The sequence below is a fragment of the Myotis myotis genome, unplaced genomic scaffold (genome assembly GCF_014108235.1).
Source record: "Myotis myotis isolate mMyoMyo1 unplaced genomic scaffold, mMyoMyo1.p scaffold_m19_p_18, whole genome shotgun sequence".
Classification (NCBI taxonomy): Eukaryota; Metazoa; Chordata; class Mammalia; order Chiroptera; family Vespertilionidae; genus Myotis; species Myotis myotis.
The window spans coordinates 35,196,845-35,212,826 of record NW_023416322.1 but is presented as its reverse complement, the minus strand read 5'-3'; the positions used below and the strand labels follow the sequence as shown (position 1 = coordinate 35,212,826).

Genomic DNA, 15,982 nt, shown 5'->3' with positions numbered 1-15,982 from the left:
CACTGAGTGGCCAGATTATTATAACCACCCCATCAGTACTTCATTGACACTTCCAAAAATACTGAATATTGAAAACTTCCTCAGCAAATATTCTCAAGGTTTTATTATTATTATTTGCATAACTAATTCACTTCATTGTACTGATGGGGTGGTCATAATAATCTGGCCGGTCATAATAATCTGGCCACTCAGTGTACGTGCAACTTAAGATGAAAATTCTACCACCTTACTGTCCAATATATAATTTTCTATTTTCTAACATATAATGTACCATTCATTCATTCATCTATTTAATATTTTTTAGTATCTAGTAGGTGCCATCTTAAATAATCATAAATGAATTTTAATATTCCAAAAGTACCTAAAAGTTCTAGTATTTGTGAATCTGAATAATGAGCATCTATCAACCCTATTCATAAAACCAGGAATATACAAGTTTTAATTATGCCAGCTCCAAGTGTTAGTCTTCCTACATTAAGGGCCCCCATTTTGTTAATCTATTCACTTATGAAACTTACTCCCATTTGCCTTATCAATAAATTTGGTTACTTAGAAATGAACCAAAATAGGGTTTTTTAAATACTAATGGTGTTATTGATAAAAATAATAACAACAATAAAAATTTGAGAGTTTACTATGTGCTATATATTCATCTTATAATAATACTTTAAGAGAAGTACTGTTTTTAATGCTTGTTTTACAGATGAGAAAATAAATTTGTCCACCCTCTTCACATTCTCTCTCCTGTGTCTTCCACTGTCTCTAGTTAAATTTTATAATTCAGCTTGGCCAGGTGGCTCAGTTGTTTGAAGCACTGTCCCACACACCAAAAAGCTGCAGGTCTGATTCCCAGTCAGAGCACATACATAGGTGTGGGTTTGTTCCCCAGTCAGGGTGTGTACAGAAGGCAACCAATTAATGATTCTCTCTCACATCGATGTTTCTCTCTCTTTATAAATCAATAAAAACATATCTTCAGGTGAGGATTATATTTTTTAATTTATAATTCAATTCCTTATTATTAATTGCATTTTTCACATCTAATTAAGGTTTACAAAGACTAGAGTCTTATTACAAAACAGTCAAAGATGTATCCTAAAAGACTATTCAAAAATTTGGCCAATTAAATTTTACTTAACAAATATTATACTCCGAACTCAAACTTACACCATTTACCCCTCCAAAAACTAATATTTTTAAATATTCTTAGTATTAATATATATTTTTAAAAATTTAAACTGAACCCACTGTATTTAATAATCCTTTAAGTGAAATTATAGTTTTAAGGCAACACTTACCTATTCTGCACCTGAGTAGCTGCAAAATGAACGTAATTCTTCTTCTCAAGAAGCTTAGCTAGCAGATTTTCAATTGCACCTTTCTGGTTTTGAAAAGCTTCTTCCAAAAACTGGTACCTTAAAGCCAAAACAAAACCACACTTAAACAGGAAATTATTAAGATTTTGGACACGAAGAACTGCTGCACAGGTAAATCTTGAAAGCTTACTTAAATGATCAGCATTGTATACTGGCCACACATACATTACGTCAATAGCAACTTTTAATTACCAGTACCTCCCCATCTGACCCAACCCTGAAAAGACATTGTAAGATTAAAAAAATAGCTTAAAAACTGTTCAAGTGCACTTACATTAGAGTTCTGATTCAGGATGACTTTTTTTTTAATCCAAATATTAGCAAAAGTTCAATAAACAAGCTGCTCTCTCTCTGATGATAAATGTACCTTATGAAGACAATATGCGTAGATCGGAAACCTTGATTTGTCATCATAGCTCTAAACCTAGCTCCCTGAGAGGACTAATAGCAAATACGAATTTATGTCATTTCTACCAGCTATTTGGATCTCATCTGAAAAGCTTTTTTAACTTTAGAAGAATTTACAGAAAAAACAAAAACGAATTTGGCAAAGGTTCTTCTTACAGTAGTTACCTACTTTCACTGAAAAACTAAAACCACCTACGATGACTTACCAGTATTCTTAAAATACTTTTAAAAAGATTTTGATGTCCAAAATGTAATAAAAGGTTCTTATTAACCAGTCTGGAGTAGCACAAAGGCATCAGTATTCTTTTAAAGTGCTCTAGGTACTTATATATCTAAGATTGTAAATATCTACTTTAAAGCTTATTTACAGATATTCATCAATCCATCCCATTTTTAATTTAAAGGACACATTCCAAGAAGCTATTTCTTTAGGAAAATATTTTTGAGAAATGTTACTTACATTGCTTTATTCAAAGGACCACCATTATAAACCATCTTACTCTTTAAAATGCCTGACATCAGGTTTTAAGCAACCACTCTCAAACCATATTGATGCTCAAAAATAATCCACAAATACCCTTCTCTAACTATACTAGTGTACACAAACTGCAATAGGGGATAGGAAATATTAAGGAAACTTTCACTCGCAGCCATGACAGAGTTAACGGGTACATCACTAGCCCTGCCACCAAAAACTATAAAACAAGACAAAAATATATGAGGCAATTGTATTCAGTCATTGGGAAACCTTTGCCAAATTCATTTTTCAGAGAAACTCGGCAGTCCTTTGGAGAGAAACACAATCAGCCTGCCTCTCTGTCTGTAGACAATTTCATGATAACTGGCACAGAGAGCTAGAGACCAAGCAGAGTACAAAAGTTTCTTTGAGCTGAGGAGGCAGAAACCAGGGTTGGGAACTACTAGCACCTGGAATCCATGGAACAGGGCCCTGGAACAGAAGGAGCTGTGCAGAGAGAGGCTGAGGAGCAAGTGAATCCCTCACAAAACCATGTGCAATGTCTGTGCTACGCATGTACAGGGTAGGGTCTTGCGGCTGCTATAAAAGTTGACTATGGAAGAAAAAAAAACAGAGGCCAAGCGGTTCTGGCCGACAGAATTCCAGCTGAGCCAGTGGGGGAAGGGACTTTGTTCACCTCCCAGGCATCTACCTAAGAAACCAGAAAGGCCACATCTTAAAGGAAAATAACTATAGGTGGAAAAACTTCTACCCTAGGCCTATCCTGTCCTAACAAAGCCTAAAACTAAACCTTCATATGATCTTTCAAGAAACAGAGCTTAGAAGTTAAGTTCAACCAAGTTACAGGCTTGGGAAATACCTTAGGCTTTCCACAGACCATCCCTAACTAAGTATAAAAACAAGCTTACAAAAAAAAAAAAAAAAGGTAATCAATCAACCAGTAATTCAACTGCCCCCTAGAACAATAATTGAAGAGTCTGCAGAGAGGGAGAATCCAGTTTCAATAATATATTACCCACAATATCCAAATCTCAATAAAAACTCACTAGGCATTCGACGAAACAGGAAAGTATGACTCAAAGGAAAATATACTCAAAAAACAAAAACTGACACAAGATAGTCCAGATGTTCTATTAAGCTAAGATTTTAAATGGGCTATCATACACTTTTTCAAAATAAATGAAAACAGGTTCTTAACAAGTGGACTGATGGGAAAGCTCAGCAGAAAAAAATGGAAACTATTAAAAAAAGGAATAAGTGGAAATTCTAAAAAAGTACAATAATTGAAATAATTCACTGGATGGGCGTGGCAGCAAATGGGTGATGGCTGAAGACAGGGTTAGTGAAAATGAATACAAATAAGAAGTTTTAAAGTCTGAAGAAGAAAGAATAGATTGAAAGAAAATGAACAAAGTCTCAGAGACCTATGTGACAAAGTCGAACAGTTTAACATATGTGTGCTTGGAGCCCCACAAGACAGCAAGAAGCGGGGGGAAATTTTTTGAATAACGGTCAACTTCCCAAATTTGATAAAAGCCATAAACTTACAGATACAAGAAGCTCTGAGAACCACAGACACAATCTATAGAATGGAATACATACCTAAAAACATCATAGTCAAATGGTGAAGACCAAAGAAAAAGAGAAAATCTTAAAAGCAGCCGCAAATATCATTAAAAACAAAAAAAGGCCAGAATAAAAAGTAATGAGTTTTAAATTTGAAGGAAAAAAAATGTCAACCCAGAATTCTATAACTAGTGCAAACATCCTCCTAAACTGAGGATATTCCAGTGAACAGAAACTGAAAGTATTCATTCCCAGCAGAACTGCAAAACAAGAAATGCTGAAGAATATACTTCAGTACAAAGAAGCATAATAAGAGATGGTAACTCATATATAGGAAGGAATAAATGGGTAAATATAAAAGACTGGGCTTTTGTTTTCCCTTCTCATAAGTTCCTTCAAAGATACTTTTCTTTTTAAGTATTGTATGATAAAGTTTATAACGTATGTATGAATAACTGATATGGCATTAGTACAAAGGATAAGGGTTTGATAACCTATATTCTTTCATAAGGTTACTATATTTGTGAAGTGGTAAACAGTACAATATTTTAAGTAGACTGTAAGTTAAAGCTGCATATCATTAGCCCTAACGCAATCATGAAAAATAATTAAGAGGTATAATTTAAAAAGCCAAAAGTGGATATAAAATGAAATACCAAAAAAAGTTTTAACTTAAAAGATATCAGGAAAGAAACAACATAGCCCTGACAGCGTGGCTCAGTGGTTGAGCATCGACCTACGAACCAGGAGGTCAAGGGCACATGCCCGGGTTGCAGGCTCAGTCCCAAGTGGGGGGCGTGCAGGAGGCAGCGATTAATGATTCTTTCTCATCACTGATGTTTCTATCTCTCTCTTCCTCTTCCTTCCTCTCTGAAATCAATAAAAATATCTTTAAAAAAAAAACACACAATAGAACAAAGTGCAAAAGAAAAAAACACAAAAAGTAAATGGCAAACTTAAACCTAACCATATTGATCATTACATTATATGCAACAGGATTAAAACATTCCAATTAAAAGAGAAAGGGCTTCCAATTAAGAGATAGAGCAAAGGGCCCTCAACTATTTATATAACTTAAAACTGATTTTTATGAAACGACACACATAGAATTGATAATTCCTATATTCAGGTAACTTTATTATCTTTTTTCCTGATATCTAAATTAATTAATATCTTCTAGTGAATGAAATGTCTAAATCTGTGTCAAATACAGATGTTCAACTTACAATGGGGTTATGATCTGATAAGCCCATTGTAAGCTGAAAATATCTTGTCAAAAATGCATTTAACACAGCTAACCTACTGAACATCACAGCTTAGCCTCGCCTACCTTAAAAGAGCTCAGAACACTTACATTAGCCTACAACTGGCCAAAATCACATCACTGCCACTGCTCAGCATTACAAGAGACTATCACACCACATATCAGTGGATCAAAATACTTTAAGTCAATATATTGTAAGTCGAACCATCGTAAGTCAGAGACCGTCTGTCCTATTCTAGGTAGGCCCTCGGGACTCTGTGAATAAAAGGTGGAATCAGCCTGGCCCACATGGCTCAGTGGTTGAACGTAGGTCTATGAACCAGGAGGTCACAGTTCGATTCCCAGTCAGGACACATGCCCAGGTTGCAGGCTTGATCCCCAGATCAAGTATTTTCAAAAGTTTGGATTTGGGTATGAAAATACAGTGGAGTCAAGGATGGTGCCAGGATATCTGACCTATACAACAGGAGAAAAAAAAATGCACTGGCCACAAATGGAGATGGGCAAGCCTGCCAGTGAATAAGTTTTGGAGAAGATGACCAGTTCAATTTTAAATGTATTTGATAAAGCAGACACTCAAGTAGCGTTGTTACAGTCTGTAGAATAGATACATCTGAAAGTACAGAATATTGAGAAATACATAAATGTGGACATCATCAGCATATGGATGTTATTTAAGGCCCCATGACTGTAGCTGTAAATAATGGTCCAGGAAGGTAAGCAAATGAGACTGAGAAGTAATCAGTGTAGTAAAAGAAAACTACAAAAATGTGGTCTCCTCGTAGCCAAGTAAGTAATATGTATTTAGGGGAATTATCAACCATGTCAAATGTTGCTGATATATATAGTATTTAGATGATTACCAAGAAATGACCTCTAGCCCTAACCAGTTTGGCTCAGTGGATAGAGCGTCAGCCTGCGGACTCAAGGGTCCCAGGTTTGATTCCGGTCAAGGGCATGTACCTTGGTTGCGGGCACATCCCCAGTAGGGAGTGTGCAGGAGGCAGCTGATCGATGTTTCTCTCTCATCGATGTTTCTAACTCTCTATCCCTCTCCCTTCCTCTCTGTAAAAAATCAATAAAAAAAAGAAATGACCTCTAGATTTAGTAAAGCAATGGTATTGGTGACCTTGAAAAAAAATTTAGGTAGAATGCTGTCAAGTGTGTACATATTTAAGAGGAAATGGGACAGTAGAAATGGCTCTCTTCAAATATAAGCATACTTTCTAAAAGTTTTGCTGCAGCCCTAGCTGGTTTGGCTCAGTGGGTAGAGCATCGTCTTGAAGGCTGAAGGGTCCCATGTTCGATTCTGGTCAAGGGCACATGCCCGGGTTGCAGGCTTGATCCCCAGTAGGGGCATGCAGGAGGCAGCCAATCAATGATTCTCACATTATTGATGCTTCTATCTCTCTCTCCCTCTCTGAAATAAATAAAAATATATTTAAAAACAAAAAATTTTGCTGCAAAGAGGCATAGGAACAGCTGTTGGCAGGAAAAGTAGGTTTAAGAAAAGGTTTTGTATTTTCTTTATTTTTAAAGATAGAAAAAGTGGCAGAATATGGAAATACTGATAGGAATAACTACTAGACTGAAAAACTGACATCAGCAGAAAAGGACAAACTGCTGAAGCAATGTCCTTGGCGAGATAACACGAAATGGAATCTAAGTGTGTTAGTGGAGAAATTGGCTTTATAGAGAGATAGGCATATAATGGTGTCCCAGTTCCAGGTATCACAACCAAATTCAAGAAAGAAAAGGCTAAAAAAGGCTGACACCTGCAACATTTGTCCCTTTCATCAGGAAGGCAAAAGCTTTCTGAAAATCACTCACAAAGCAGAATTCCGCTTCTGTTTTATGGCCATAAACTGTGGATCAGAGCTACTCTAATGCCAGGAATGCTGAGAAAGATAACTCAACTTTTCCAGTCTCTATATTGGCAGACAAGAGAGACAGGAGTTGAGAATTCTCAACATATCTCAAAATGTATGGCATATGACAATGGCTCTCTCCAAATGTGAGATGATGCTTCCATCCATTCTTATTTAAATATATTTAAAAACTGCTTAGAGCCCTGGCCAGTGTGTTCAGTGGTTAGACGCTGGCCTGCGCACCAGGGGGGGCTCGGGTTCAATTCCTGGTAAAGGGCATGGACATGGGTTGGATAGTGTGTGGGAGGCAACCAGTAGGTGTGTCTCTCTCACATCTATGTTTCTCTTTTTCCTCTTCCTCTCCCTCTCTCTCACTTCTCCCTCCCCCTCCCTTCCACTCTCTCTAAAAATCAATAGGAAAAATATCCTCACTCTTTGGGAGAGGATTTAATTTTTAAAATAATTAAAAACAATACAAAACTGTTTAGAATCATGTGTGAGAAATAGAACTTATGAGCTGGTGAACTTCACTGTAAGGCAATCTTTTTAATTAGAAATGATCCCCAAATGTCAACATTTAGAGGCTTCTTTTGATCATTCACTTTCTCCAGAGAGTTAAAAGGCCTCTATTTCCAGAAAGGGGAATGAATAGAGAGAAATAGTAAAATAGGAAAGTATCACTACTGGTAATCTGGAATCAAGTTGGGGGAAGTGAAAGTCCCAGTTTAGTGTGCAGATTTAATCTTAATCTTTACAATTTGGCCAAATTCCTCATCCCCACCCTCCATTTAGACCTAATATCCCCAAGTTCAGAGCCTTTGATTTTATTTATTCAAAGAAAAAGCCCAACTTTTGCAATACCTATTACCTCTAGAGTGACTTCCTTTCTATCTCCTTTACCCTCGGATTGTAGTTCATTCAACTCAACCAAGTCAAACATCAGAATCACTAGATATTCAATTTTCTTGTTTTTTAAAAAGTAACTGAAATCTTCATTGGTGACTTCTTGATATTTATAAGTCTATACTTTTCTTTGTTCATTTACTGTAAGGAGAACTATTCAAGTAAGGAGGGATAACCCCATGGTTTAACTAGAAACCATGTAATGTTTTAAGGTACAAAATGTCATTAAGTTCTAAAGCTGCTTTCCTTTTTAAGAACCAGAAGACCATAAAGAAATGTCTGAGCCAACAGAAGTTATTAACTTGAGACAATATAGGATACACCTGGTGGACAAAAAGATATTACCACTTAAATAACAAATTAGAAGCTAAAGTGCTGGTACCAATGAATTCCCTGTTACAATAACCTTGTGCAGCCTGTGAAGAAGTGGATGGCTCATCAAGACTAACACACTATTAAAGCTTTAATGAAGTAGTGCCACCATAGCATCAGCAGTCCCTGATATGGTTTCAACAGTACAAAAACACATACAGCAGGCTAAAGGAACATGGTACTCAGTGATTGATTCCCAAAAATGTTTTCTTCTCTGCCTCAATCTCAAAAATATGCCAACAGCAATTTTCCTTCCTGTGCAAGGATCCCAACTTACATTTACTGTACTGCCACAGGGTTATTTCAATTCACCAGTTTACTGGTATGATTTGGTTAGAAGGGATTTAGACTTCATGCAGGTTCTAAGAATAATAATTCATTGTATTGATATCATGATAATATCAGAAAATAAGGATGAAGGTAGGACTGACTTAAATGCAATGGAGACACACACGACCAACAAAGGCTTTTAATAAATCCAGCAAAGGTCCAAGTACTCGCCCAAACTGGTGAAATTCTTACGAATAACCTAGGCGGAATAGCCTTGACATTCCACAGGTAACGAATAGTTTTTGCCAACCACCTTTAGAACTAAACAAGAAGCCCAACATTTGGTTGGTATATTTGAATTTTGAATATTACCACATCTGGTAATATTACTAGTACTAACCAATACAACCACCCCAAAGAAGGTCATTCGTATTTGAATGAAGGGCAGGCCTTGTCTGAATTACAAAAAGTAGTCTATTTCCAGATGCATTTGGGGCCCTATGATCCATACTCGGAACGATTTTGTAAGTATCAGCAACAGAGATTGCGCAAACTGGAGTTTAGGGGGGATGGGGGTGGGCTAGAGGGGTCAATGGGGGTGGAAAGGGGGACATATGTAATACTTTCAACAAAATAAATAAAAATAAAAGGGGGGGAGGAAGAGGACAAGGAGGAGGAGCAGCAGCAGCAGCAGCAGCAGCTTAAATTCTCCCGTTAAGGAAGCAAAGCCCAGCTCTTCAGGCTCTGGAGGATATGTGAGGAGGAGAAGAAAGGTGTGTGGAAGCAGTCATGCCACATGTTCTTGCTTCCCTCCTTGGATTGGAACTGGGGAATCCTGGCATGGTGGATCCATCCAGATGGGTCTGCAGGAGTTTATGGACATAGACTAGGGGATGCTTCAAATCAGAAGCTTCTTAGGGTAGCTGTACCCAACAGGAATTTGGGCAAGAGCATGAAAGAGGGAGATGGAGGAGGGGAAGGAGAAGAGCCTCACAATGTGGTTTGATGCAGGGGACCCAGCACTCCCAGCTTGACACAGTGAGATGGGGACTGATCTGCTGCAAGGTCCCTCAGCCAGATGAGGCCTGAGAGGTTGAAGAGAGGAGACAATGATGGCCATGGGCATGGAGGATCAGCAGGCAGTAGTGGATGCCATCAAAAAAAAAGAAAAAAAAAGCCTATCAGTGCTACTCAGCAGCAACCACGGGGATTGTGGACCAGAAAATTCCTGGGTGCTATGGTAAGATATACGCCATGCAAGAGAAAATTACTGGCTTGCCATTAGGCATTACTTGAGACTGACTCTATGACTTAAGAACATAAAATAACCCTGAAACCTGAAATGCCCATAATGCCCTGGATGATGAAGGAGCACTCTAATAAGGAAGGCAGTGCCTAAAGGAGTTCTGTATACACAGAAACTATTTGTGCGCAAACATGCAACAAGGAGGATGCAAAGATGTATTTATGGTTTTTATGAGCAGGTGCCCAGCCTCTTTCCCCTTAAGTATGACTTTGGAACCACCCGAGGAGCTGCTGAATCCTATGATCCCACAAGTGGTGCTCTATAAACAGCTATTAACCAACGGAGAGATGCTTCGTTTATGGATGGCAGTGCCAAGGTGAAGGCACATTCTGTCTGGAAAGCTACCACTCTTAACTGAAGAAGGCAACAGCAAATCATATCAATGAGCTGAATTGCATGCTGTTGTCTCCTATATTTGGGTTTTTTGAACTCTGCAGTTGGCATCAGAAGCAAGGGTGGTCTTGTGGGCTGTTTCTTAACTTCATACAGATGATGAAGAGAACAATTTTGGGTAAGACTCAATGAAGTATTCAATATTGAACACTTTCAACTTTGACTATGGGGGACCACTGAAGGGGTCTTTTAAAGAAGGGTGGGGAGGGGGGCAACTCCCTATCTTACCAAAATAACCCTTGCAGCAATATGGACAGATGAATTTAACAAGATAAACTTCTAAACAAGGAGACCAGTTAGAAATGTGTTGAACATAGGTTTTTAATTCCAATGACATGGGTTCTGCAATAGTCAATCGAGGAAAGGTGAAAAGTATGAACTAAAGAAAAGGGGAAAAGCATTCAACAGATAATAGGACCTGGTATATTTTCCTTTATCAAGGAAAATGACAAAGAAAGGGGAAGGATCATGGCTAAACTTTGACAGAGGGGCAGTGGAAGCTATTCTTTCATGAGAAAAAGGATGCCATCTTCTTGTTCTTTTTGAATTTTGTCATTAATTTAAAAAGCCTAAGAAATCTAAGATTTCTCAAAGATCTAACTGAGGCTGAGAGAAAGTAATCTAGTATCTTACTGAGATTATTACAAAATAATCAAAGGTAAGATTTGGCCCTGAGGTAAAGGCAGGCACAAGATTAGTAACCTCAAGTAAAATATTAGCCAACCTTCAGGTAAGATGAAACATACTGGAACAAATTAGGATATAAACATTTTAAGTACATTTCTAATCAAATGTTCTGTAGAACATAAGTGCAGCCTTAGGAAAGAACAAAGAGCATTATATATATGATTAGCTTTGAGGGATTCTACATACTGTATTCTAGGTTCTATATACCATATGGGAGAAAATAAGCATATGAACTAAAATAGATCTGGAGTCTGACCACTTTATTCAAATTCTGGTTCTACCACTAACAGTGAGACCGTGTACACATTACTAAAACTTTTTGGGAACAGACTCCCTCTCCTTTAAAACAGGCATGATACTAGTACCAACACTTCATGGGTAATTGGTGTGAATTCAGAAAAGTGTGGCACAAACTATGAATTAATGTATCACCTCCTTTTTAGGAGAATTCTAAATGAATTCCAATGAATCTAACAAATTAAAACCTCTAAGACATCTTACAGTTAAAAAACAGATGAAAGTGTGGTTGATCCAACTTGGCCTACTCTTTTATGACAGGAGATTCATAAAACCTATTTCCAATTCAGCTGAACTGTTTTAAGAAAATACTTTAGAAAATTTTGTATTGGTAAGCAAGACCATCTTTTTAACTGTAATAAATAGATGTTATATCAACTGGGAAATTTACTAGAGGATTTTGTTATATAACGGACAAGAAATTTCAGTACATTCTAGAACAGTTAGGATGTTACAGACTGGTGATAAGTAAATACTATTGAATTCTGAGGTTATAACGGGTTAAAATACTAAGATATGTATTAAAGAATTAGTAACTATGCTACTTAGATGCTTATAAAGTCCTGATTTTTCTGCAAATTGTATATCTAAAATGAAACCAGTTTATTTATGCTTTAACGTTAAAATAGGTATCATTTATCCATACCCATGGGAATATTACCTTTTTAGATCACAGCTCATAGCCTAAATAACACAGTACTTGAAAAAAAGTGTATCTGAACCAAGGCAGAGCAAACAAAGAAATACAATTCCATTCTTACAAACCCAAATCCATATAATGCAGTGGTTCTCAACCTTCTGGCCCTTTAAATACAGTTCCTCATGTTGTGACCCAACCACAAAATTATTTCCGTTGCTACTTCATAACTGTAATGTTGCTACTGTTATGAATCGTAATGTAAATATCTGATATGCAGGACGGTCTTAGGCGACCTCTGTGAAAGGGGGTCGTTCGACTGCCAAAGGGGTTGCGACCCACAGGTTGAGAACCACTGAATTTTTAACAAATTATTAGGTATGAATGTGAAAACCATTAATTTATCAAAAACGTTTTAAGAAATATACAGCCGGCCGAAACCGGTTTGGCTCAGTGGATAGAGCGTCGGCCTGTGGACTGAGAGGTCCCGGGTTCGATTCCGGTGAAGGGCATGTACCTGGGTTGCGGGCACATCCCCGGTGGGGGATGTGCAGGAGGCAGCTGATCGATGTTTCTCTCTCATCGATGTTTCTAACTCTCTCTATCTCTCTCCCTTCCTCTCTGTGAAAAATCAATAAAATATATTTAAAAAAAAAAAAAAAAAGAAATATACAGCCGAAACCGGTTTGGCTCAGTGGATAGAGCATCGGCCTGCGGACTGAAGGGTCCTAGGTTCGATTCCGGTCAAGGGCATGTGCCTGGGTTGCGGGCACATCCCCAGTGGGAGATGTGTGGGAGGCGGCTGATCGATGTTTCTCTCTCATCGATGTTTCTGACTCTCTATCTCTCTCTCTCTTCCTCTCTATAAAAAATCAATAAAAATATATATATATAAAAAAAGAAATATACAAAAGTGAGAATTAAAATGCTAACAAAGAAATTTGTGGAATACATACTTGCTTTAGGAAAAGTAAATAAGAATTTTTAAAGAACTTTTTATAATATTTCTTGATAAGCAATTATGACTGTACCTATGTTCTTTGTGTTCCAATAGCTGACAGTCTCTACATGTCAATCTGTCACATGTTTCACAGAAAAGTTTCAACTGTTCTTGTTTGTGTACAGGGCAGAAAACAGGGCGTTGACCAGATGCTCCAACAGACTCTGTAGTAAAATAAAACATGTATTTTTAAACTAAAAATTTTGTCTAACTTTCTAAATTCTTATCGATACTGGTATCCAAAGCTTATAAAGAATATGCAGAAATGATATAAGGGCAAAAGAGGGAGATTAATAGTAATCATTAAAATTGCTTCTCTCTTACCTGAGACATCTTCTTTCTTCCTGATCAAGTGATCTTTAGTGAATTTCACTCTTTGATGTGCTTCAATACATGTCTTACATAGCCACTCCCCACATTCTACACAAAAGCCAACTGCACTTGCATTGTCTTCACAACTAGTGCAGACCTAAAAGAGGAAATAAATACTAAGCTACATTAGATTTACAAAATATAGATCCACAAAATAAAAAGGTGTAAACTTCCTAACTTGCTTCCAAGTTACATATATTAATTTACGTACCTAGAATAAAATTATTTTATTATCCATTTATCTTTAATGAGATCCTCTCCTTCCAGATCAAACACTCAGTGGATAAGAATCTAAGTCTCAGAAACAAAATCTATAAAAGATTTCAATTTCTCAGTAATGATCTTGTCTCATTGAGCCAGATCTGCGAGGGTATAGAATAAAGATACCCTTTATTTTCAATTTGAAAGATGTAACTATAGCAGAACTAGCCTAATTTATGTAACAACCCAAACATGCTTTTCTAGTAATTTACATTTTGATATCAAGATAGAAATATAAAGAAAAATTGAGAAGCATACCTGTTCTGATTTCTCATCAGAACTGCTAGGAGCTTCAGATGTATCTTTCACAAAATAATTATCCACAAGGTCTATCTGTCTGCATTCTTGGCGGCATACTGGGCACCGTATCACACCAACTACAATATAAAATAACATTAAGAAATATTTTTCAGAAAAAAGTAAGAAAAACTGTGCATGTTGCCCATATGAAAACTAGTCATTCAATATGTTACAGACAAGACCAAAGAAATGAGCATTAAGGGCTGAGTAAAATAAGCCACTGAATTATTCCATTGGGGAAAAAATGATACCCTACTTAGGAAGAGAAAAACAATCGTTAATATGCAAAAAGTTTAAAGGTGCATCTTTATTACAATATGTGTTTTCCAAAAGATATCCAAGTCCTACTCCTTGGAAAACCTGTCAGTGTCACTTACACAGCTGATTAAATTAAGGCTCTTGAGATGGAAATGCTGTCCTGGATTATTGGATGGGCCCTAAATGCCATCACAAGTGATCTTGTAAGAGGGAGGCAGAGGAAGATTAGATTATAAAAAAGAAGGCAACTGATAATGGAAGCTTTCGAGATGGAGCCACAAGCCACGAAATACAGGTAACTTCAATTGTGGCTAAAAAACACAAAGAAACAGACTCTTTCCTCAGAGCCACCAGAAAGAGCCAGAGCTGCTGACACAGACTCTGCAAGACACTCTGACGTCAGCCCAGTAAAACTGAATTCAAACTTTTAGCCTCCAGACCAGTAAGAAAATAAAATGTGTTGTATTAAGGCCCCAAGTTTATGGCAATTTTGTTACAGCAGCAACTGAAATATACAATCTATCATCTTATAAATTCTGACTTAGTTCAGAACTACATGAATTCATGCTAGTGTGGTAAGAAAGATCATCTGTCCCTTAACCTGCTATCGCTCCAGCATCTGTAAAAACAGATAAACCTGCTGAGGTAACATACAGATGTTAAAGTTAACAATTAAAAAACAGCACCACAGTCAACACAACAAACTGATTACTACGTATCAGCCATAAATTTGAGGATATAGCATAAATGACACAATCCTTACTTTCAAGAGAGGGTTCCAAGACTAGTATATAAATTTTACTTTTTACACCATGCAGAGATAAGGAGAGATGAATACTACAAACAAGAAGAAAGCTAAATAACTGAATGAGAAAGCCCAGCATGTGTCAATCAGAAGTTCTAGAAGTTCATGAAGGAAAGGAGGCAGAGATGCTTTATCAAGAGATAATGACCAAGAATTTCAAAACTGAATAAATGAGTTCTCAAATCGCAATCCAATTCCTGAGCAGGATAATTAAAAATAAATCCACACCTAAACAAACCAAAGATGGAGCAAAAACTCTTCATAACTGCTAATAGAAGAATACAATCAAGACTAACAACAGAACTACCTCATCAGTAAAAAAACAATGCCAAAAGATAGCAGGCAATCTTTTCAAAGCTTTTAGAGAAAATAACAGCCCACCTAGCAATCTATATCCTGATAAAACTATTACTCCAGTGTAAAAGGAAATTAACTTTTCAGACATATAACAGAATCAGTGTTATAACTAATGAAGCATTAAGTTGGACCATATAAATCTGCCAATAGTAGACCACTTCAGACCTTCAAATACAGCAGTTTTATACAGTTCAACCTAATCTCATATATATATATATGTTTATGTGTGTGTGTGTGTGTGTGTGTGTGTGTGTGTATAAAAATAAAAGGCTAAGTGACCAATGGTACATCCGTCCAGCCGGTGCATATGACACGCACAGGCAATTTAAAAATAATAAACACTGACTCGCACATGCACAACACATATAAAGCTCTCGCTGGCGCATGTAAAAGGCTAAGTGACCGACCTGGCACTTCTATTATAAAGGGCGAATAGCAATACCAAAATACTTCTTCTAATTAATTTCCTTTCAATGTGCATGAATCCGTGCACTGGGCCACTAGTATTTAAGAATGTGGAAAAATATTTAGAAGCGAAATTTCAAAAATAATTAACAAAGACATCAATAATAAATATGTATGAGCTAAAAGTAAATATATATATATTAATTTTGGAAGTGGAAAATACATGAAATTAAAATATCAAACTACAATAATTTATTCTAATTCAATTTCAGCTTAAAAAAAATTCTAACTACAATATGAAGAGGAAATTGAGATAAAAGGTTAATTAAAAATAAGGTAGCCTGGACCAGCTGGTGTTGCTCAGTGGTTGAGCAACAACTATATACTGGAAGTTTGCCA

The 15,982-nt window shown here is 36.8% G+C and overlaps 1 protein-coding gene across 5 annotated transcripts in view; it reads right to left on the bottom strand.

The window, feature by feature from the left end:
• The window catches only part of TRIM33 (tripartite motif containing 33), a 64,873-nt gene that overhangs the window by 33,677 nt on the left and 15,214 nt on the right, over positions 1 to 15,982 (bottom strand). For all 5 annotated transcript variants that reach the window (XR_004973188.1, XM_036342333.1, XM_036342334.1 and 2 more), the window contains exons 2-5: positions 13,717 to 13,835; positions 13,150 to 13,294; positions 12,857 to 12,989; positions 1,299 to 1,415 (exon numbers count right to left, since the gene is read on the bottom strand). Coding sequence is in view for 4 of the 5 variants with exons in the window: in XM_036342333.1 (XP_036198226.1) it covers positions 1,299 to 1,415; positions 12,857 to 12,989; positions 13,150 to 13,294; positions 13,717 to 13,835 (514 nt within the window). In the remaining variant the exon portion in view is untranslated. The remainder of the gene's footprint in view (positions 1 to 1,298; positions 1,416 to 12,856; positions 12,990 to 13,149; positions 13,295 to 13,716; positions 13,836 to 15,982) is intronic.